At 41.1% G+C, this 25094-nt stretch overlaps 1 protein-coding gene across 5 annotated transcripts in view; it reads left to right on the top strand.

Annotated features, from left to right (window-relative positions):
* Window positions 1-25094, top strand: part of LOC122209599 (S-adenosyl-L-methionine-dependent tRNA 4-demethylwyosine synthase TYW1) — a 212386-nt gene that overhangs the window by 108318 nt on the left and 78974 nt on the right. For all 5 annotated transcript variants that reach the window (XR_006197676.1, XR_006197675.1, XR_006197674.1 and 2 more), the window contains 2 exons: window positions 3194-3371; window positions 21461-21596. Coding sequence is in view for 2 of the 5 variants with exons in the window: in XM_042921589.1 (XP_042777523.1) it covers window positions 3194-3371; window positions 21461-21596 (314 nt within the window). In the remaining 3 variants the exon portion in view is untranslated. The remainder of the gene's footprint in view (window positions 1-3193; window positions 3372-21460; window positions 21597-25094) is intronic.

Genomic DNA, 25094 nt, shown 5'->3' with positions numbered 1-25094 from the left:
AAGAGACATGTGGCTGGTGGCTGCTGTATTGGATTGAATAGACAGAACGTTTCCATCATCTCAGAACCTTTTCTTGGACCACAGTGGTATAGAATTCACAGATTTATTATGTTTAATGTTTACTCTGTGTCTCTCCCAAGAATATAAGCTTCACAAAGGCAGAGGGTTTTCTCTAAATAGAGAAATTATTTATAAAACAATTTACTATAGAAAACTTGCCTCGAACACTATTTGGCACATAGTAGGTGATCAATAAATATATGTTGAATTGAGTGGAATTACCATTTTAATTAAGATACCTGAAAGATTGAATTTCTGTTGCAATTCAAAAAATAAATAATTATTATTGTAATAAAAATATTTGCAGCTAACATTTTTTTGAATGCTTCTGTGCTGGGCCTGGTACTGCACTAGGTATTTCAGTGAATTCTTACAAAAGCTCTGTGTGTGTGTGTGTGTGTGTGTGTGTGTGTGTGCGCAAAATCCCCATGTGTAGATCAGGGAATGGAAATAAAGAGGTTGAGTGGCTTGACCAAGGACACAAAGCAGCTTACTGGTAGAACCAGAATTTAGACCTGCTTCACGTGACATCCAGCAGTTAGGGCCTAGCCAGTGCTCAGTTATTCTGAGTTTCAGGTTAGTTTTGCAGTTCAGGTTAAATCTGCCCTTCTACTCTTCTGCTCATGAGAGGATTAAAATTAATGATATTTTTTATGAAAAGGAAATTGTATGCTTAATGCAGAGTTGTTTTGGCAACGTGGAGTTGAGTCAAGGATCAGGTTTTTTTTTTTTTTTAATTAATTAATTTATTTTTTTAATGTTTATTTATTTTTGAGACAGAGAGAGACTGAGCATGAACAGGGGAGGGGCAGAGAGAGAGGGAGACACAGAATCCGAAACAGGCTCCAGGCTCCGAGCTGCCAGCACAGAGCCCAACGTGGGGCTCGAACTCACGGACCGTGAGATCATGACCCGAGCCAAAGTCGGACGCTTAACCGACCAAGCCACCCAGGCACCCCAAGGATCAGGTTTTATTTAAAACCTTGATTCACTTGAGTTAAGATCTTCGATTTCAGTCACGTAAAAAACTATTCATTTAAAAATACTGATGTGAAATGTGAAGTACATTCTCAGAATTGCAGTGAGAGAGTGATCAAAGAAGATCTCACCTGCCACATTTATATTGTTCTGATTTTAGCTTGTATTGCGTTAGTTTGATCTCTCAGTATTTAGTTGCAGTTGCTTATTTCCACATAGATTGTGTGTGTGTGTGTGTGTGTGTGTGTGTGTGTGTGTGTGTGTGTGTGTGTCCCAAGCAGGCTCTGCACTGTCAGTGCAGAGCCTGATGCGGGGCTCGAACTCATGAATCCTGAGATCCTGCTGAGCCAAAATCAAGAGTTCAATGCTTAACCGACTGAGCCACCCAGGCACCCCTCATTTCCCTTTTTATATTCTTTCCAAGTCTTCCAGATTCTTAGATTGAGGGACTGTCAGGAGTGCCTTCTGCATTAGAAGTAAGAACAGTTTTTCCTCAACCCATGCTGTGCACTGGAATCAAATGCGGAGTGTTTAAAAAATGCTGGAGTCCCATCCTTCCCAGAGGTTTCGATTTAATTGGTTTGGGATACTACCTGGACATCGAGATTTTTAAAAGTACTCTGGGTAGTTCCAATGTCCAGTGAGGGTTGAAAACTGTCCCCAAACTTTTGTTTGCACATTGGAATCACCCGGGGAGCCTCAGAAGCTGCTGATGCCCGTGCTTCTCCCCCAGGGACTGTGATTTAGTTGGTCTGTGCTGGGGCCTGGGGTTTGGAAGTGTTAAGGTTTCCCAGGTGATTCCAATGTGCAAACACATTTGGGGAGCTCTGGTTTATGCAGTGATGTTCGACCTTGGCTGCACATGAGGATCACTTGAGGAAGTTTAAATCTCCTGTTATCCTGGCTTATACCCATCCCAATTAAATAGAATCTTTGGTGGTGGACCTAGTTTTTGACATTCCCGGTGATTCTAACATGTAGCCAAAGGTAAGAGCTTCAGGTTTATTTTTCTCTCCTATATACTTTTGGACCAACTCCATTTAGTTTCACAATGCAGAATACTTGAGGAACGAAGGGGGAAATGACTGGTTTAGAAGAGGCTTTTCCTTATACTGAGTTCATTCCCTTCACCCCCCATATTTTTGTGGTAAAATATACATAACACAAAATTTACCATTGCTGCCATTTTTTAAAATATATTTATTTATATTTGAGAGAGAGACAGAACGTGAAGGGGGGGGGGGGCAGAAAGAGATGGAGACAGAATCCGAAGTAGGCTCCAGGTTCTGAGCTGTCAGCACAGAGCCTGATGCAGGGCTCGAACACACGGAGCCGTGAGATCGTGACCTTAGCCGTGAGATGGTGACCTGAGCCGAAGTCGGACGCTTACCCGACTGGGCCACCCAGGTGCCCCTCATTGCAGCCATTTTTAAAGTGTATGACTCAGTGTCATTAGGTACATTGTCAATATTGGGCAGCCGTCAGCAGTATCCATTTTCAGAACTTTGTCATCATCCCTAACAGAAGTTCTGTACCCAAGAAAAAATAACTCCTCGTTTCTCCCTCTTCCCAGCTTCTGATAACCTTCTACTTTCCGTCTCTCTGAATTAGCTTATTCTGGGTGCTTCAGATAAGTGGAAACATACAATATTTGCCCCTATGTGTTGGGCTTATTTCACTTAGCATAGATTCATCCATGTTGTCACCTGTCAGCATTGCAATTCTTTGCAAGGCTGAATAACTTTCCATTGCATGTTTATACTAAATTTTGTTTATCCACTTATCTGTTGATAAACATTTGAGCTCATTTCCTTAAACCAACATGAAAGAATACAGAGCTAAGCAAATTATGGAAAGTAATACGTTCTGCATTTCAGATAATTAGCTATCAAAGTTCATTTCGCCTGCTTGTATTGATGTAGTTTAATTAGTATTAAGACGGAGGATGGGATTGCTGCTTTCTCTGATTTACTAATTCTGGTGTTTCTCCCTCCCAGCCCTTGTTTTGTATTATTTGAATGGTATCACAAATGAATTTTCCTTCTCTAACCAAAGAGCCGTTTAGAAAAATTAAAAATCTGTAATTAAGAAAAACAAAAGTGATAGCCTGTCTCTATGCCTTACTGAGCTTGTTCCTTTTCACTGTGTTCTCCAGGAGTCCCAGGTGTCAGAGAAGATCGTTTTGAAGAAGGGATGATGGTGAAGCACTGTGCCTTGTCCCTTGTGGGAGAACCCATCATGTACCCAGAAATCAATAGGTTTTTGAAATTACTCCATGAGTGTAAAATCTCCAGTTTCCTGGTCACAAATGCACAATTCCCTGTGGAAATCAGGTGAGACATCCAGCTTATTAAGATATTCTTGGATCTGTGTTTGACTGTGAAATGAAATAGGCAGTAATGTATTCAAAAGGGACTTATCAATTACTAGCTACATAACAAATGTTGGCATTTTGGGAACAGAGATGGTCCTACTCTTAAAAATTCATTCTATTAGGGAAGATAACGTTAGTAAAAAGAGTAGAGGCACAAATCAATTGCTGGGGAAGTTCAAAAGAGAATGCAATTTTTTTTTTTTTTTTTCCAGATGGGAGAAACAGTAAAACTTCTCAGGGAAGCTATCATTTAATTGGGATCTTGAAGGTAGGAAGCTGTAATTTTTAATAAGAATCTCCCGAGAAAAATAGGAAGTTAGGGTATTTGTGACACCATTATGTAAATATAGTTCTGGACCACAGAGTGTGTGAAAGAGACTGGCAGCTGGAAACCAAGTTGAAAAGGTTGGGGGTAGATTGTAGAGGCTTTTAAGTGCTGTTCTTTGGAAAGATCTTGCTTCCTGCAGAGCAGTCTGCCAGCATGGTATAGAATGGGAGAGCCAAAAAGCAGGCAACTAGATAGAGTGTTCTTTTAGGTAAGAGTCATAAAGATGAAAGTAGGACAGTGAGAATGAGGAGTCCTAAAAAAGATATTATTGAGACATAATAGATCAACTTGACAAACTGCATGGCTCTGAGAGCCCAGCGTAGAAGAGGACCAAGTAACGACTGGGAAGGTTCTAGCTATGCTGATTGCTAGGATTAGGGGGCCCCAGAGCAGCAGACGATCACATAAGGAAGGAACAGGTTTTGTAGGTAAGATGATGAGTTGGTTTGGATGACTTAGAGGGAGCGCTTTCCAGATGGAGATGATCATCTTCTGGGGCCTGGAAATGACCTGTTTTTGTATTCCGCTTGAACTATGCATATATTATAATATGGAAAACATTACATTTTATTTATTTACCTGTGTCTCCCCCATTAGACTGAGTTGCTTGAGACTGGTGCCCCCTGCTTATTTATCTTCATGTCACCAGTATAATGCCTGTAAGTTCTCAGTAGATGGCTGGTGAAATATTGGTGAAATTCCCACATAGGAATAGAAGACAATGAACTTTCAAAATTCAAAGTTGTTTTGTAAATGCTGACCTCTAAAGTACCACATGAAAAAAAAGAAAATAATTGTCAAATATAAAAAGATACTATTGGAGAGATGTCAGAGTCATGGCAGCCTGCCTTCTTCCTTTTTTCCCTTGCCTTCCATTTACAAGTAATGAGATATCCGTAACCAAACAAAAACACACCTCTGTGTAGCACACCAGGACACCCAAGAGATTCATTCACGTGTGTACCCAAAAGTGGGTAGATTGGGTGTTGGAGGAGGCTGTGGAGTGAGGGGAGTGGCAGCAGAGGCTGCAGGGACAGGTCTGATAGGGGGTGGGGACCACCCTACTGGCAGAGGATGTGGAGGCTGAAAGCATTTGCTACACAGCTGGGGAACCACTGCTGTCTCTGAGAGACCTTGGTGACTGGGGGAAAGGAAAGGGAAAGGAAGAAGGCAGACACAGAACTGGAGAGTTTCCTGCTGTCTGCTCCTGGGGATTTAGGCTAAAGGACTGCCCTGCAGCTCTGGGAACTCCCCACTTTAGGATCCTTTTACCTGGTCACGGGCACACCCACAGCCCCAGGTGCTAAGCACACACCTCCTTCCATTTTGCTGCCCCCGCCCCACCCCACCCTCTTTAAATGCACTGCTCTCCCCACCTTAGTGGGGGAGTCCTCTCTTGTAGGAGAAACCAAAAACTTGTGCTTTAGCACCACCTTCTGGAAGAGAAAAGGAAGACTCCCAATTACCAACCTGTCTAAATTATTAGACTCAAAGTAAAGTCTTGACCTAAGTAAGAAAGGTGTTTCCTACTTCAGATTCAGTGGCAGAGGCACTTATCATGAATCACTATGAAAAATCATGGTGATATGGTATCACAAAAGGAAAATGACAGTTTTCCCAGCAACTGGGCCCCAAAACACAGACTATTCCAATCTAACTGATGACATAATTTACACTAGCTATTATGACAAAATTCAACAAGCTACAAGAAAACTTAGAAAGGCATGAATAGAAGGAGTACTTTACTGGGATACCTGGGTGGCTCAGTCGGTTAAGCATACAACTCTTGATCTTAGCTCAGATTTGATCTCAGGGTTGTGAGTTCAAGCCCTGCTTTGGGCTCTGCACTGGATGTGAAGCCTACTTAAAAAAAAAAAAAACGAGTACTTTACCAATGATGTTGAAATCCTAAGGAAGAACCAAACAAACTCTAGAGCCGAAGAACTCAATGAATGGCATGAAGAATGCATTTAGAAAGCACCAGCAACAGAGCAGATCAAATGGAAGAGAGAATCAGTGAGCTGGAAGAAAGGAATCTGGAAATGATTATTTTTATATTTACAGTCATTTATTTTCTTATCAAAATGATAACATTGACATTAATCTTTTTTTCTTTTTGTATAATTTGTTATCAAGTTAACGAACATACAGTGTATTCACTGTGCTCTTAGCTTTGAGAGTAGATTCCCATGATTGATTTCTTACATACAACACCCAGTGCTCATTCCAGCAAGTGCCCTCCTCAATGCCTATCACCCATTTTTCCCTCTCCCTCGTCCCCCCATCAACCCTCAGTTTCTCTGTATTTAAGAGTCTCTTGTGGTTTGCCTCCCTCTGTGTTTGAAACTGTTTTTTTCTCCTTCCCTTCCCCCATGGTGAGAAGTAAGATTTTAAGATTTAGGAAAGAGAAACTCTGTGAGGGTGCATGGGTGGCTCAGTCTCTCTCTCCCCCTCCTGTGCTGGCACTCTTTCTCTCTCTCTCAAAAAAATAAATAAGCATTAAAATTTTTTTTAAGAAACTCTGTGAGAACTATCAGACTCCATTAGATGAATTGGTATACCAGAGGGAGAAGAGGGGGAGAAGGGAGCAGAGAGTGTATTTAAAGAAATTAATGCTGAGAACTTCCCAAACCTGGGGAAGGAACTGGACATATAAGTCCATGCAGCTAATATAACACTTGTCTCAGTATGAAAAGACCTTCAAGACATATTGTATTGAAACTGTCAAAAGTCAATGATAAAGAATTTTAAAGGTAGCTGGGGGAAAAAAAGACAGTAACTTAAAAAGGAACCTGCATTAGACTATCAGCAGATTTCTCAGCAGAAACTCTATAGCCTCAGAGAGAGGAATAACTTTTTAGAATATTGAAAGATAAAAACTGCCAGCCAAGAATACCTGGCAAGGTATCCTTCAAACATGAAAGAAAGATAAAAGCTTTCCCAGACAAACCAAAACTGAGGGGAGTTCACCACCACTAGACCTTACAAGATAAGTTGCAGGGAGCTCTCCAAGCTGAAATGAGAAGATGAAAATACACACAAAACTCTGATTAAGGTGGTAAATAGACAATCAGAATTAGAAGACTATAACTGACTTTTAGAATAGCATATTATACTCTTAATTGTAGTATAAAGGTTAAAGGAAAAACATTAAAAATAGTTATAGCTACTACAACTTGGTAACAAAATCACAGCATGAAAAGATGATTTGTGACATCAAAAATACTGAATAATATGGGGCACCTGGTTGGCTCAGGTCCGACTCTTGATCTCAGCTCAGGTCTTGATCTCAGGGTTGTGAGTTCAAGCCCCATATTGTGCCCTGTGCTGGCCATGGAGCCTACTTAAAAAAAAAAAAAAAAAAAGGAAATAAAAGGATGGAATCTTTATAGGCAAATCAAGATTAATTGCTATCAGTAGAAAATGAGTATTTTATCTATGAGATGTGTTTTGTAACCCTCATGGTAACCACTAAGCAAAAATGTAGAGCATAGACATGAAACATAAAGAAAAGGAAGACAGAGCAAATCATCATGGAAGACCACCAGCTTACAAAGGTAGGAACAGAAGGAAAAAGAAACAATGGGAAGGCAAGAGATAAGACACCACTAGTAAATCCTTACATGTCAGTAAGTCACCCAAAATGTAAACGGACTGAAACCACCAATCACAAGGCTCAGAGGGGCTGAATGGATTTAAAAGACCACAAGACTCAACTATGTGCTGCCTACAGGAGATTTATTTCATCTCTAAAGACTCACACAGACTCAAAGTGAAAGGGTGAAAGATGATACTCCAAGATGGAAACCAAAGGAGGTGGAGCAGTACTGATATCAGACAAAATAGACTTCAAGCCAAAAAAGGTAATAAGAGACAGGAAGGTCATTATATAACGATAAATAAATCATTATTACATCAAGAAGATAGAACACTTGCAAATATATACAGTCCTAATATCCAAGCACTGAAATAGATTAAGCAAATACTAAGAGATCTTGAGGCATAAATAGATAATTCAGTAACAGTATGGGACCTAAATACCCCACTGTCATCAATGGATAGATCATTGAGAAAGGAAGTCAAGAAGGAAACTTGGAATTGAACCACACTTTAGAGCAAATGGACTTAACAGACATACACAGAACATTCCAAGATAAATAAAGAAGTCAGTCAACTTAGTAACAAAACAATCTGATTAGAAAATGGGCAGAAGAACTAAATAGGCAGTTTTGCAAAGAGGACATCAAAATGGCCAACAGATGCATGAAAAGATGCTCAACATCACTAATCAGGGAGATGCAAATCAAAACCACAATGAGATCCCACCTAATACTTGTTAAAATGGCTACCATGAAGAAAACGAGGGACAACAGATGCTGGTGAGGATGTGGTAAAAAGGGAATTTATACATTATTGGTGGGAAAGTAAATGTGTCCAACCACCAAGAAAAGAATATGGAGGTTTGTCAAAAAATTAAAAATAGGTCTGCCATATGATCCAGCAATTCCACTTCTGGATATATACCCAAAGAAAATGAAAACAGGATTTTGACGAGATATGTACTCCCATGTTTATTGTAGCATTATTCACAATAGCCAAGATATGGAGACGACCCAAATGCCCATACACAGATGAATGGATGAAAAAAAGTGTGGTACAATACACAATGAAATCTACTCATCCACGAGAAAGCAGGTTATGTTGCCATTTGCAGCAAGTTGGATGGATTTCAAACACATTATGCTATGCAAGTCAGACAAAGACAAGTACTTATATGTGGCATCTAAAAAAGTTAAATCTGTTAAAAAAATAAAGTAAAATGGTGGTGACTAGGGAACAAGGTGGGGTGTAAGATTGTGGTGTTTAAGGGTACAGACTTGTAACAAGTAGTCAATAAGCCATAGAGACCTAATGCACAGTATAATGAATATACATAATAATTACTATAATTATGTAATATAACAGCATATTGGCAATCTTATTACAATATATAAATGTAACATGCTGTATACCTCAAACTTACACAGGATCACATGTCCGATTTAGTAAATAAAAAAGACACTATTGTTTGTGAAAAAAATGATCATACACACAGGCATGCACAAAGTTTAAAATTTAACATAATAGGAAATCAGAGAGTTGGTTAAAATTATTGGCCACCGGGCAGTAATATGAAAAGCAACAAAGTTGTTACAACAATAGCTAAAATGTTACTTTTTGAAGTTGTATAAAAAGGTAGAGTTAAAAGGGAAATGTTTTTAAAATGTCAGTGTATCAATTTTGCATGGGGTTACCATTCTTTTTTAAACAACTTTTGTTAGGTTTAAAACCCTTGGGTTTTCAGAGGGCTCATGAGGGAGAAGTTGGGATAGAGAGGTGTTAACGATATACACACACACATAGCATATACAAAAAGGGAGTCTGTCCCTAATTTAAGGCATGTTATACATGTGTAAAAAGAATTAAATCTGCCAGAAGTAGGATGTAGGTGATTCCCTGCAAAATAATAACCAAGGAAGATAATTCATTGTTTTTTCAGGCACAGTATTCTTTGTGAATGCCATTATGGACCGAGGAGAATTACAGAGAAGTAAATAAGCTGTGTACTCAAAAGCGTCCAGCAAAATGCCTGACACATAGTGAACGTTCAGGAAGTGTTACTGGGTCTCTCTTCCCCACTCTGGCTGGTGAGCCTCCTCTTGTCAGCAGGAGGATCATGATACGACACGACGCTGGTACGGTCTTGACTGCCATCAGTGAACAAATGGGTACAAAGGCATTGGTTACCCAGTCCTCTAGAATGGGCACTGGTAAATTGGGAGGGAGGCAGAGAGGAAGCGGTGAAGTGGCCGGGGTGGGGGAATGGGAAATTAGCAAATTTCTCTGATGTTGAACACAAGAGGTTTTTTTTTTTTTTTTTAATGTTTATTTATTTTTGAGAGACAAGAGTGTGAGCAGGGAAGGGGCAGAGAGAGGGAGACACAGAATCCAAAGCAGGCTCCAGGCTCTGAGCTGTCAGCACAGAGCCTGATGCAGGGCTCGAACTCACGAGCTGTGAGAGCATGACCTGAGCCGAAGTCGGATGCTTAACCGACTGAGCCACCCAGGTGCCCCTGAACACAAGAGTTTAATAACTGGACGGGTACACCCCATGCAGAATACTCAAGAAAGAAAGAGTTCTTGGAAAAGGGAAGTTCCTGTGTTGGATTTCTAAAGCATTCTTTAAGCTCCTATATTAAGGGTGCCATGGTTCAAGGGAGTGTGTCCTTTCTTGAGTTATGTCCTTACCTGGGCAAAGGAGAGAATGTATGGGAAGCAACCATTTTAGGTTTGGACTTCCAAGAGTTGGCATATTTGGTTATTTATTGAAATATCTACCTAGACAGAGGAAAAAACCCAAAGCCGAGATACACTGATTATTAATGCGTGAATTGAGAAGAATTTCTGATAATTGTTAGCCTAATAGAGATGGATTAACGAGCTTAATGTTTAGGTGTACTTTCTCTAAAACAGAGCAATCCTACTGGTGTGGGAGTAATATGTTAGGGGTCCTAAATATAAGGTGACTTTCCTACCCCTCATTTCTCCAAAGAAAGATGTGAATAGTTCGGAAACAATTTAAAAGAAGAACACTGAGATTTGACATACCAAATAGTACAATGTGTTATAAAACGACAAGTTTCAATTACTCTGGACTGTAGAGTAGTGAAACAATAGTCCTGAGATGCTCCTACTTTTAAACTAGTACCTTCCTGACTTGAGGCCTCTTTGAATTGAGCCAAGTGCTCTCTCACTTTTACCCCTGTGGCCCAAGAGAAAATGGAAAGAGAAATGCTTCTCCAAGTACAGATGATATTTGGAGGAATCCAAATACCAGTTTCTCTGGTGTCTTAGTGTCTTTCAGAAAAACAAGGCAGTAGATTTATGAACAGAGCATAGAGGTCTTGAATTTTGGAAGTCCTCCCTAATGTTTATAGTGCTAATTCTGTATACAAGTTCAGCTCCTTCAGGGGTACCTGAGTGGCTCAGTCGGTTAAGTGTCTGACTTTGGCTGAGGTCATAATCTGACGGTTTGTGAGTTCAAGCCTGGTATTGGGCTCTGTGACAGCTCAGAGCCTGGAGCCCTCTTTGGATTCTGTGTTTCCCTCTTTCTGCCCCTCCCCACTCACTCTCTGTTTCTCTCACTCTCCCCTCCAAAAATAAAGAAACATTAAAAAAAAAAAGCTCAGCTCCTTTAGTTGAGCTTTCAAGTGGACATCTTGCGACCATTTTAGCATCGAGCATGCACTAGGAAGTGATGAAGCTGTCTGAGTGACCGGGGGGGTTTATTAAGTTGTTTTTTTTTTAATTAAAAAATTTTTTTTTCTAGATTACTGTAGTATCGCCCATACTCAGAGACCTTCTAAGGAGATTCTTGGCTTTGTCAGTTGGCCTTCCCTTGACTCACATGCAAGTGTTACTTTCAGGCTACTTGCCTTTCCAGGATACTCAACTTCTCCTTAAGAGAATTTCAGTTTCCCCTCCAACTCCAAGTATGTGGCTCTTTGCTGACAGTTCTTCCACTGAGGGGAGTTTTTACAGTGAGTGGTCCTCAAGAATTATGGACGATAGAAGCGAACACCTTAGGCAAATGAGAAAGCTGTTAGACTCTGTGCAGCTTTATGATTTTGTCAACACAAGGGCTAATAAAAGTGACGAAAATATGTAAGACACATAGTATTAATAATAGGACCAGTAGTGATTGGACCATAAAAACCCTTTCTCTTGAGGAAAAGCCCTCTTCATTTCACCAAAACAAGTGGTTTTATAGTGGTATTTTAAAATTTTTTTTCAACATTTATTTATTTTTGAGACAGAGACAGAGCATGAACAGGGGAGGGGCAGAGAGAGAGGGAGACACAGAATCTGAAACAGGCTGCGGGCTCTGAGCGGTCAGCACAGAGCCCGACACGGGGCTCGAACTCACGGGCCGTGAGATCATGACCTGAGCCGAAGTCGGATGCTTAACTGACCGAGCACCCAGGCGCCCCATATAGTGGTGTTTTTAATAGGCATATAACCGATATATCATAGTCTCTTATCAGTTATCTTTTCTTACAATCACTCATCTTAAAACTGAGTCCCTCAAACTGACAGTCAATTTATTTAGCTCATAATTCTGGGTCAGCTGGGAGGGCTTTTGATCTCATCTGGCTTTGCTGGCCTCAGTGCTGTTCACGTGTCAGTTGGCAGATCTGCTGGGCTGGCCGGTTCATGATGGCCGTGGCTGGGACAACTGGGGCTTCTACTCACGTAGCTTATTTTCCAGCAAGTTAGTCTCAACTTCATCACGTGGTGGCAGGGCCTCAAAGAGCAGCAGGAGAGGGCAGGCTTCAGTGCACAAGCATCTTTTCAGCCCCTGCTTGTGTCACACTTGCTCACTTCCGTTGGCCAGAGCAAGTCACAGCTGAGCTTAGAGGCAGCGAGAGGGCACTCACAGCTGCAGGGCAAGGGGACGTGGATGTAGGGAGAGGAGGAATTTGCCCGTGTCTGCAGTCCACTCCATGGCACAACGGGCTGTAGTTGTCAAGGAGGATAAACTTGAGCCACCGGGACCCGGTATTTCTTAGGCGCTCAGTTGAAAAAGAATATATAGTTATGTGGGATGGTTAGAGTGTCATTAACACCAGAGACTTCAGGTTGGCAGTTTACCAGAAGTAGGTTTTATTTGTCCTGCACCATGTTCAAAAGCTTTTTTGTTTGTTTGTTTTCTGAGCCGACATTTAACATCCAGAGATGTTGTATAAAATCTGAATTTCTGACTTTTGGGAAAGACAGTGTGGCAAAAATTGTCAAAGGCCGAGTAAAAAGTGCCGTTGTTACCACACTATGACACTTCACTCTTACCTGGTTTTATTACTTGCTGCACTTCTGACACCAGCTGTGTGGATTTTTTCCACATCAAGCGATTCTCCAGTTCTCTGCGGACACCAACTGGGTGTCCTACAATTCAGTTATGACACCATCTGGAGTTAATGCAGACCACACAGGTTCAAGACTCAGTCTCACAAGACTGCCCCACTTCAGACACCAGCCGCAGTCCCAGATTGTACCCATACTTCTGACCAGCCAGCTATAGATTGGGGCTTCCCGTGACTCGCTCTTCCGGTTCAGTAGTTTGCTAGAACGGCTCACAGAAATCAGGGAAAACCGTTTACTTATGATTATTGGCTTATTATAAAGGATACGACTCAGGAATAGCCAAATGGGAGAGGTGCATGGGACAAGGCCTGGGGGAAGGGTAGCTACACTTCCACACCATCTCCCGGAACACTACCCTTACCCTCCCAGGACCTCCGTGTGTTCACCAGCCTGGAAGCTTTCTGAACCCCATCATTTTGGGGTTTTTACGGAGGTTCCATCACATAGGCATGATTGATTCAATCATGGCCAGTTGGCGATTAGCTCAACCTCTAGCCTGTCTCCCCTCCCTAGAGGCTCGGGGTGGGGTGGGGCTGCAAGTTCCAACCCTGTAATCACGTGGTTGATTCTTCTGGCAACCAGTCCCTATCCTGAAGCTGTCTAGGGACCCATCAGGAGTCACCTCATTAGTAAAGTAATTCTTTGTGGTTGTAGAGGTCTTTTACGGATAATGAAAGATGCTTCCCTCACCTCTGTAACTCAGGAAATTCCCAGGGTTCTAGGAGCTTCATGCCAGGACCCAGGGACAAAGATCAAATATATATATCTTATTATACAGCATCGCACCGTGTAATGTTTATCTTTATGATGAAGCCTGTGGTTTTCAGCCTGCGTAACCGTTGTCCATTTTGTCATCTCCTCCACCATAAGGCTAAGTATCACCTGCCACTTGTCAGAGGGGTTGCACCATGCATTCTCTTATAGCAGAGAAATTTGTCACCATTTCTAGCAAATGTGGAACAACAAAGGGTAGACTCTGTGTTTCACATGCAGTCTGTGTTTTGGTGTCCAAAGAACTTTTTCCTTTAAAAGTGGCTTGCTTGATTCACACTATCCTCCGTCCCTACAGACACGGGAATTTAGGACCCTTATTCTAATTCTGTACAGTCTGTGCTTGCATTCAACCCTGCAATCAGAAAGGTCCGTCACACCATTCGTCTACCAGAGCACACCATGTCATTCCTTCTTATAAATTGCTCTGCGCTGTGATGCCAATGACCTACAGAAAGACACCTTGTTAAAGGCAGACCTCTGAAGGTCATCGTGCTGTAAGGTGATGAAGTTGTTGAGAGTGATGTTCTAAACGCCGAACAGTCTCTTCTCTCTGAGGACTCGCAGAAACTAACTGGTTTGTTCTTCTTTTGGGTTCATTTGAAACTTATGACTGTGTCCCCGTCTTTATAAATGTGTTGGGGTGAGAGGCCCTTTGTAGACTTTGTGTAGCTCTTTGTAGACCGGCACATTCTTAGCTTCGTCCTGAGTCCCCCCCGCTTTACTTTTATTTTATCATTATTTTCTTATCTGTTTGTTTTATGTTGTTTTTAAATTTACATTTAAAATCTTATTATTTTTTTCTTTTTTGGTAAAATATTGTTGATGCAGAGCTCTCTGTGTGTTAGTTGCTGATCATAAGACTGTAGAACTATGTTCCATATTTAACTCTGGCACAGTTAACACTTTGCTTCTCAGACCTCCTCACCACCACCAAATTTGTGCTAATGTCCATTTACCTTTGAGCACCTTCTTCTAAAACCAGGTGTGAACTTCATTCTGTGTTGCTTCTTCCAGTGGTGTTTCTGTTACTTTGTTTGCTGTGTTTTTTTCCTTTGGTTTGTTTTTTTGTTTGTTTGTTTGTTTTTGAGAGAGAGAGGCAGCAAGCGGCGGAAGGGCAAGAGGAGAGAGAGAATCCTAAGCAGGCTCCATGCTAACCATGTGGTTGCAGGATCACTGCAGGGCTTGATCACATGATCCCGGGATCATGACCTGAGCCAAAATCAAGTCAGACACTCAACTAACTGAGCCACCCAGGCGTCCCTGTTTTCCTTAGTTTTTGCTAAGACATTCACCATACATATGTTAGAGAACCTTTATTGTATTGCTCTTCATATATTAGATGCTTATTGAATATTTAAAGAAATGTATGAGGTTTAATAAAGTTTTCTTGTATTTGTTAGCTCTAAGTGGTTACAGGAAACCACTTACAATGAAATAAGAATTATAAATACCACCTGATCCTTTCAGTAGAAGCTTTTTTCCCTCCTCCCAGCCCATTTTGTTTGTAGCAAACATGTTAAATTTAAAATACAGTCTTCTCTTGTGTCTGTGCATTGATAGAACACTTTTGAGAAATATGCATGTCTAGATAAGCTAAAAAAAAAAAAAGAGAAAGAGAGAGAAGAAGTACAGTGAGGTGGTAAGAGCTGGGCTCTGGTCTAAAAGAAGCTTTGAATCTTGACTGGGGCTCTTGCTGTCTTAGTGACACTGGGAAGATGACTGCTTGGGGGCCTAGTTTCCTAACCTGTGAGCCGATTTGGTATTAATGTGGCATCGTGAGTATATGAGATAATGCATGGAAGCACTTAGAAGTTTCACTTTTGGAAAGGTAGGCTAAATAATAATCAAAGTACACTTCAAGACAAGAACCGTTACTTGAGATAAGATGGACATTTCTTAATAAAATATTAAACCCACCAGGAATATAAAACAGTTTAACAACTTAAAACTTGCAAACACTCAATAATGTAATCTCAAAATTGAAAGAACTATAAGGAAAAATGGTAGGTTTTTCACACATGTCTCTCAAACTGATAAAACAAGCGAATTAAAATCAATAGCAGCAGTGAAGGTTCAAACAACTAAATCAACACATTTAGCCTGTATTACAGAAAGAGAGCATTGGAACAAGAAAACTTTGGAATATAATTTCTTTTCAGGAGCAAGTTCTGCAACTTGCTTTGCATAACAATTACCAAATGGCCATATGCTGGGCATTATAGCAAGTTTCGACAAAGTATTGAAATCATACAGAGCATGGTATCTGAACATACTGGAGTTAAACTATAAATCAATACAGAAAGATTACTAGAGTATTCCAGTATGTTTGTAATGCAAGCAGTGCACTTCTCATTCACGTATGGGTTAAAGAAGAAATCACAGTGGACATAGAAAATGTTGTGATGAATAATGGTAGAAATAAAAACAAAATGTACGTGATGAATGTCAGCAGGAATAACAGTACAGACCTTCAAAACCTGCTTCTCTATAAAAACAGCGAGAACACTGGCAAAAATTGTCAGTCTTAACCAAAGGTCCACAACAATCTGAGGAGCATTTATTCTAGAAAAATGGCTGAATCTCGATAAGAACAGTAAGCTTTGTGATATGTCGATATGTCCTATTTTATGTCCTGAGTTTCCTGATGTCTTAATATGTTGTATTCCATTCTAACTTCCCAGCTCTGCAGTAGCCGTAAAAGCTAATAGCTTATAGTCCTAGTAAAAACCAGCAGCCTGGCAGCCAGGGGAGGAGGCCAAACAGAGTTGGAACTCCTTCAAAGTCCCATTTCCAGAGAATTGTCATCATGTGGGTTGTGTGGCAGTTCCCTGGAACCCCTCAGGCACAGGGGTTGTCTTTATTTGAGGTGACTCATATTTTGTCTAGTGAAAAAGCCTTTCTCTGGGGTGTTTTTCATCAACAGTCATCGGCAGCTGTTTAACTTCACGGCTGCCTGAAGCAGCAGTAACGGTCGGGGCAAACGAGAAACTGACCAAAGAACTTAAAGGGGAAAGCTGGGCAGTGAGATGTTCAGAGGGAACTTTGAAAAGCCCCGTCTGTTCCTGGGAAGCCGGAAGCACACACACGCGGGCAGGGCTGTGGGCTTGCCAGGGAAGATTTGACAAGGCTCTGTGTTCTCACCTCTTCCCCAGTGTTGACGTCTTGAACAAGCAGACAGTGAAGACTAAGGCAGAGCTGTCAACTGCCTGCCTGGGCATTGAAGGCATGCCCCAACACACACACACACACACACACACACACACACACACACACACACAACCCTTAGCAAAGTCTGGGAGCCTTACCAGTCGAAGGCATTTAAGTTATCTCTGGCCAGTCATTAGCAGCCCACTAAGCTAACCCAACAGGCTAAACACAAGAAAGAATACAGAATTTACCAAAGTAGTTCAGTAACAACAAAAGCAGCAATAAACAAACAAAGCGACAGTGCTTGGTTTGGGAGGTATCCGATACACAGAGTTGCCACATAATATTATTTAAAACGTTAAATGTTTATTTTAAAAAGTCACGAAACAGACAAATGAGAGTATGGCCCATACACAGAGAAGAAAACAACTAATGGAAACGGTCTTTTTTAGATTCCACACGTAAGTGAGTTCACGCAGTATTTGTCTTTCTGTGTTTGGCTTATCTCACTTAGCATAATGTCCTCCAGGTTCATCCGTGTTGTAAATGACAGCATTTCCTTTTTTCTCATGGCCTGAATAATATGGCCTGTGTCTGTCTATATTTTTTCTTTATCCATGTGTCCACATTTTCTTTATCCATTCATCTGTTGATAGAAATGTTGTTTCCATGTCTTGGCTATTCTGAGTAACGCTGCAGTAAACATGGGGGTGCAGGTATCTTTGCAAGATACTGATTTCATTTCCTTTGGATAAATACCCAGAAGTGGGATTGCCACATCATACAGTTCTATTTTTAATTAATTGTTAATTACATATTTATATATAACCATTATTAATTGTATAATTAATTAATATTACTTATTATTCCCATTTATTTGGGTCTTCAATTTCTTTGATCACCTTTGAGAAGTTCTTAGACGAATATAACAACACGCTTTCTAAGGCTCCGTTCCTGGAGAGTGATTCCGTTTCAGGAGAGGCCCAAGAACCTGAGTTTGCAGGTCCTTCTGATGCATGTAGTCCTGACCACAGTTGGAGACATTCTGCTGTGAGACTTGAAATACTGCTCTTGGCTTTCTGTGACAAGAGGCCTGGCCAGCGCTGCCTGTGAAAGGCCGTTCGGATGGAGACATTGTGGTTCAGGGCTAGGTGAACACGCTCCGAATCTCTCGGCTCGAATCTCATCGTTGACACTTGTGGGTTCTTGAACAAGCTACTTAGCTGCTTAACCCTTTGAGTCGCAGTTTCATCATCTTTAAAATGGGCAAAACTGGCAACCACCTTGTTAGTTTACCATGAGTGTTCAATGAACTGGATGAGAAGGGTAAGGCACTTAGCACAGTGCACCCAGCACATGATGAATACTCAGTAGATGGTACTTTTCTCCTTCCTCTTTATCCTCCTGCTCTTTAACGCCTAAATTATTTGACCAGGACTAAGAGCCCCAGATTATCTTAGAGATTCTGGTTTTAATAGTATTGGATCTTTGGGCCGTTTGGTTGGTTATTTATTTGTTTGTTTGTTTATTTTTGTCCAATAGGAGCATCAAACTTCTTCTCTAAGCCACTTGATTTCTTGCAAACATAAATCTCTCTTCCTTTTTTCCTTTCTGTACAGATTAGGAGGCCTGAGGCCTTTCCATACAGAAAGGAAAAAAGGAAGCATTTTTACGTTCAGTTGTCAGTGCATTTCTATATATGATCATTTTTAAACATGTTTATTTATTTTGAGAGAGAGAGTGCGCGCTTGCACGAGTGGGGGAGCGGCAAAGAGAGAGGGAGAGAGAGAGAATCCCAAGCAGGCTCTGTGCTGTCAGCTTCGAGCCTGATGCAGGGCTTGATCTCACAAACCATGAAATCATGACCTGAGCTAAGATCAAGAGCTGGACACTTAACCGACTGAGCTACCCAGACACCCCTATATATTTGATCATTCTTAACGTAGAGATATAAAATGAGCAGGATGAGGGGCGCCTGGGTGGCTCAGTCAATGAAGCATCTGACTTCGGCTCAGGTCATGGTCTCATGGTTAGTGAACTTGAGCCCCGCGTCAGCCTGTGTGTGTTATGCCCAGAATTCGTGATCCCCAAAGACCACTAGGGAGCCGAGTCCGATATAAAAGCAAAAGAGCCTTTATTCGAGCTAGCTCGAGCTCAGTCCCCTACCTGCACCGATGCAGCGGTGAGATACCGGGGAGAGAGAGCGAGTTTCAAAAGCACAAAGGTTTTATAGGGGTCTAGGGGCAGTTGGTGAGGTAATGGCTGTGGCCTCAGCTGATTGGCTGGGGAAGGGTCGGAGTCCTGTTACGCAGGTCGCTGGGTGCGTTTTGATCAGGAAGTTTGAACGGGTGAGCGGGAGGTTGCTCAAGGGGAGGAGGCGTGGTCTAGGTGAAGGACACAGAACAAGATGGAGTCGGTGGGCGTAGGCCCGCCCTTTCATGTGCTGACACCTTGCACCTAGGAGTCTGGAGCCTGCTTCAGATTCTGTGCCTTCCTCTCTCTCTGCCCCCTTTCCCACTCACACTCTGTTTCTCTCTGCCTCTCATAAATAAATAAACATTAAAATTTTTTTTTAAAAATGAGCAGGATGAAGGATCACCACAATAATCATATGAAGGTGCATTGGGCATTTTCAGTGGGGTTTAGGCTTTCAGTTGTATTTCCCTTTTATTATATGGTCGTTTTTAATTGTTTTCAGCAGCAATGTTAGATTCTCAAACACAAATTATTATCATGATTTTAAAGTTATAACATTCTCTTGCTTTTGGGGGAACTAAAATGATAGCTATCATTGTATAGAATGGAGACAGGTAGATGACCATGCTGAGAACCACATTGCTTGCCCTGGGGAATAGAGGCCAGTACCAGGCACATATAAGATCCCTGAGGCTCAGAAAATTTCTCCAAGTACTGTTAATATTTTGAGCCCCTTAGGAATAAGTTCTGTAATTCCTAGGAATTTTTCCTCTTTTCCATTCTTTGCCTGCTCCTTGGTAAGAGCAAGCAATAAACTTCCTTGATTATAGCATCTCAGGTATTTAGTATTGACTAAAATTTCTTATTGGTACTGTCAGTGTTCAGGGCTTCCCATTTTGCAACTCATGGAGGTTTGTAAAATAACTAGGGCCTTTGGAATTTACTGTTCATAATCTTAAGTAGTTTTGGAGGCATAGTGAAAAGGTCAGGTCAGTTCCCATTTTTGCATTAGGCAGCTTTATGACAAAGTCCTGTAAGTATCAGATAATGATAGCCAACAGTATCCGTTAAGACAACCTCTTTTATTTTTTTTTTTGTAAGACATGAGTCCATTTAAGGTAGCATGCCCTGTCTGTTATTAAAGAGGCTCCCAGGAAAAGGAATGAGGAGACAGAAGTATGCTCCTGTTTTTCATTTTCAGTAATTGATGTCCTTTGCTCAGTAGTGACACAGTATTGAACTTTTAAGGATTCCCTTTGTAGCCAGCATTGGAGAGGGATTAAAGCAATGAGTCTGCCAATATGTAATCACTTCTTTCTTAACTTTGGTCAGACCTTCTCTACTTTTAATAACTTCGGATTCAGACCCCTGTGATTTTTCCATATGTCACTAAGCCAGATCATGGTAAGCGTTTGTGTGGCCTGCATGCCCTCAGAAGCTTTGTTAACTGAAGTCAACAATATCAAGTAAAAAGTAGCTTTAAGTATCTGCCTGTAAGGCTGGGTACAAAGAAAGCTATGGTTCCTGCCCTTGAAGGTCTTACACTCAACGACAGATAAGACCGATACTGATAGATACAAAAAGCACATAAACCCCTTTGATGGTGAATTTCATGGCATGTGAATTATATTTCAGTTTTTGAAAGTGCATAGGCTTTGAAATAAAAAACGTGTAAATAACATTCCAGGGGTAAATACAAATCCTGGAATAGTTATAGAAAGTTAATAGTGGGAAAATTTGGTCAAAGGATTATTAAAGGGAAGTTTCTTTCTTGTTGCAAGTTTATTGAAGGGAATGAATTATGAGACCCACTTGAAGGGAGAGGACAGAGGTTTTGGAAAGAGCACCATCTGGGCTCGATGCATAACTGGCAAATAGGATAGTAGATCAGAACAACTTAATGAAATGAGTCCGTGAATTTGAGAGAAGTGGAGAATGAGCGGTATTCATGGAAACTGATCAAGAAGGCGAAGAAAAAGAATCTGCAACGTACAGTTTTCTTGGGGGTTGTGCTCCTTTGTAAGGGCTTGGTTGTTGTTGTAGCTCTGCATTGCTTAAGGCTCCCTGGCTAGGGAGCTTTGCCCATGCAAGGCTGGACTTTAAACTCACTCTGGCTCTTGGAGGCGTAGGTGAGCTACTGGTGTGGCTTTGTGCCTTTCTAGGAAGGCTTGAGCTTTTTGGGGCTGTTTCTTGTTCCTTAGGAAACTTCCATCAGGGAAGTGACGACGGGAGGTGGCCTGTCAGCACGGACCCCATGTGGCGGCGACATTTCAGCTGTATAATTCTTGAACGGCAGAGTTCACGGGGAAACTTAAGTCTGAGAGCCCCTTCTAATTGCCCTGGGCTGATGGTACCTGACCTGAAGCTAGAGCTCATTTTGTTTATTTTCCACTAAAAACTGTTTGAAGAGGGACCAGTTTTAAGTAATTGAATGTTTTCAGGTTATTAAGGATGGTGTCCAGTCCATTTTAGAAATAATCAACTGACAGCCTATTGTACCACATCATTCAAATCATTGCTAGACCCCGTGACGTGTTGAATTACCCCATCTATTATCGATTGTAAATTTTACAGCATGACAAGCCTGACATGGGCATAATTTTTTCCCTATTGTTTTTTGTTTTGTTTTTCAAATTATGAAGGAACCTCAAACCAGTCACACAGCTGTATGTCAGTGTGGATGCTAGCACCAAAGATAGCCTGAAGAAAATTGACCGCCCACTCTTCAAGGATTTCTGGCAGAGATTCCTCAACAGCTTAAAAGCCTTGGCAGCAAAGGTAAGAATTATGACATCTTTAAAAGGGGGGGGGGGGGGGGGAGAAGAAGTGGAGAGAGGTGGTTTTTAAAAAAAAACCCTTCAACCTTGTTTTAGACTTCCACCCACTTTGATTATTCAATAAATATTTATTGAGTTCCTCTTAAGTTTGTAGCACTCTGCCTTTTATGTATAATTTGTCCTTCATGTATTTAGGGAGAGAGATACATGCTCCCAAAGTTAATTAATAAAACATGGTAAAGTAGCAGTTCATAGCTACCCTAGAAGAGATACCAGCAAATAGTATATGTTTATTTTTTTATTTTTTATTATTTTTTTAAATGTTTATTTATTTTTGAGACAGAGAGAGACAGAGCATGAATGGGGGAGGGGCAGAGAGAGAGGGAGACACAGAATCGGAAGCAGGCTCCAGGCTCTGAGCCATCAGCCCAGAGCCTGACGCGGGGCTCGAACTCACGAACCGTGAGATTGCGACCTGAGCTGAAGTTGGACGCTCAACCGACTGGGCCACCCAGGCGCCCCAAATAGTATATGTTTAAATACGAGATTAATTTTCTTGAATTTCTAAGACCAAATTTCCTACCTGTAAGGGACTCAGCCTCAGAATTTCCAAATGTAATGCCTTTTTCTTCCAGCATTTGCCCTCTTTTATGTCTTCTCTTAGGTCATATTTACTTTCCTAGTCTTTTATTTTTTTAAAGTTTATTTATTTTGAGAGAGTGAGCACATGTGAGCGGGCTGAGGGCAGAGAGAGAGGGGGAAGGAGAGAGAACGGGCAGGGGAAGGGTAGAAGAAAAAGGGGGAGAGAGAGAATCCCAAGCAGGCTCCCAACGCGGGGCTCGATTGTATGATCTCATCCGTGAGATCATGACCTAAGCCAAAACCAAGAGTCTGACGCTTAACCGACTGAGCCACCCAGGCACCCCTACTTTCCTATTCTTTTCGACCTAAAGTAACCTTCTGATTCTTCTTTTCCGTTAACCCCATATTGTAACAGTTGGTATTTTCTGTTAGTTCTGCCTCTCTTCTCTCATAGCCATTCCCTTGTCCTGTTCTCTTTGCTTTTGCCTTGCAGTCCTTCACACTTTACTCCAACATGACAGATAATGACAGTCACCACAGAAGCTTCAAAAATTACAATTTCCTATTCCTAGTGGCATTTGAGAATCTGCATTTTAAACATCGCAAGTGGCTTTTGATGTGCCGGCCCCATCTGGGACTCACTGTCCCAGAAAACCTCCCTCTCTCTCCTTTGCCCAGCCCTTACTCACTTTGCCATTCCTGACCCACCCTGTCTGGCCCCAGGAAGGCCGTCCTTCCCTGCTTAGGTTGGTGTCTCTGCAGATGCGCCCACTACATTTTCCAAGTCTTTGGTTACCTCCCCAGAGCCGAGATTGTCCTTTCTTTCCATTTCTTTGACTTGTAGAAATTGTGTGTGACCTTCCATGCTCAACTTCATTATTACCTCAATTTTGAAGCCTTTTCCAGTTGCAAACAGCTGCCCCTGTCTCCCTTAAGTTTTATATCTATAAACACACGTTATTTCTGCTGTTTTATCTCAACTTCTCTCTTCTCAACTGAATTCCTTACTCATGTCTTAATTCCACACGAAGTCTAGCACAGCACATCTTATGGTACTTGAAAAGGGTTTCTTGAAAGAATAAATGGGTGGAAACTCAACAGAGCTCTGTTGTGGTAAGATGTATACATACATTTTCTGGGCCATTCAGATGATTAAAACTCCCCCTTCCCCCATTTTATGCTTGAGAGGTTAAATCAGTGCCTTTTTGGGCAATTAGCACTGACAGTATTTAGGTGATGCGAAATAGGCATTTGGTTTCTCATCTGACCGGTCTTGGATTATTTAGAAAGCTGGCAAGCCAGGTGCTTCTTGGGCTCCTAAAGTCTCTTCGTCTCTGGACTTCACCCTCAGCTCTATCCCCTCTACTCATTGCCGAGACAGGAGATACATGGCGTACAAGTCAGAATGCACTTAGATAGAAGCCAGACAGCAGGAGCTGGCATTATCGGACCCATCTGAGATTGTTACCTAGGCTGTATTCTGAGTCAGATGTGGACGATGAGAAGCAGGCATTAGTAGAATGGCTTAATAGCTTCTTTTTTCTTTTGCCAAAATTTTCCACAAAATGTATTCTTACTTGGAGTTATAAGCCCTTAGATGTCCTATTCAGTTGTAAGTACTCTGGGTTGACTCATTGAGAGTAATGAAATAATTTAAAGTTGTGCAGTATTTTCTGACCTGTGAGCTTCTTACGTGTAACGTCATAAATTGTGTCCATGTAACTCCGGTTGGAAGATTTTCCTTGGGCTGTTAGACTATCCTGGCAGATTAGGGCAAGTGCTTTCTAAGCATTTTGTAGCAATTAGAGTGCATGTTTCTTATTGTGTCGTTCATGTTGCCATTTAAGAAAGATCTGTGACAGGGAACTGCTCTTAAATTAACTGCATCTAGCTATGTTACTTCCTTCTGAATATCTAATATTACTGGTACAGTAGATACTATCAAGAAAGTTCTGCTTTACTGCTGTTTAATACTCAAAAATAACACTTACGTTGCAACTATACTTATTAGCTAGGCTCCAACATGTTATTACTGTAATCTGGCATCATTTGAGTTTTTAAATAAAACATTTTAAATGAAAGTGACTTTAGATACTTTAATTAGAACATCTACGCATTTATATTATTATCTTTATTGCCTGTTTAGGCTTTTAGTACGTTAGTACTTTTTGTTATTTGTTTTAGGCTTAGCAAGGAAAGGCATTAGAATTGAAAGAACTTCTTGAACTTTATAAACAGAAAAATTTGATTTGTCCCAAGATTTTCAGCCTGTTTATGAGCTAGTGTAACCCAAAGCAGAAAGAGGTAGGGTATTTGGGGTTTTTTTGTTTTTTGTTTTTTGTTTTTTTTTACTCATGGCTAGTATATAGTATTTTCATTTCTGGATCTTTATCCTTTGTCAAATTGTTCTGCTTCAAATATGAGGAGAGAGATATATTGGTACTTGAGTATATGGGGCTAAAAAGCAATTCCATCAAGGTAACACAGCAAAAAATGTGTTAGCTTCAATTTCCGTCCACGACAGCTACTTGTCACAGTTTTTTTTTTTTTAAAGAAAAATCCATCTTGTAAATGACAACACTGACTGCCTTTGGCAGGAGACTTTTATCAGCTGTGTGACCAGATGTGTTTCTGCTGCACATTGTTATGCCAGGTTGAAGATCCAGCAGGATAAGCGGTGGTATTGATATCCTTGAAACGTTATATTTGAAAAGAAAGGCAAAAATAGTTGTCTGCATTACACATTCTTAGATCTCAAGAGTGAACGTTAGCACTCTTTTCCGCAAATGTGAGCATGCTCTGACCTGATGTTATTAGAGTTAATATAGTTTCATTGTTAAGAAGGGCTTATTGTACATTAATGAGGTAGATTTGTATCTAATAAGAGGTAAACCAGTGTATCCATGTGGCCCACAAT

The sequence above is a fragment of the Panthera leo genome, chromosome E3 (assembly GCF_018350215.1).
Source record: "Panthera leo isolate Ple1 chromosome E3, P.leo_Ple1_pat1.1, whole genome shotgun sequence".
NCBI lineage: Eukaryota > Metazoa > Chordata > Mammalia > Carnivora > Felidae > Panthera > Panthera leo.
The sequence above is the reverse complement of the archived record's forward strand: the minus strand, read 5'-3'. Positions and strand labels throughout refer to the sequence as shown.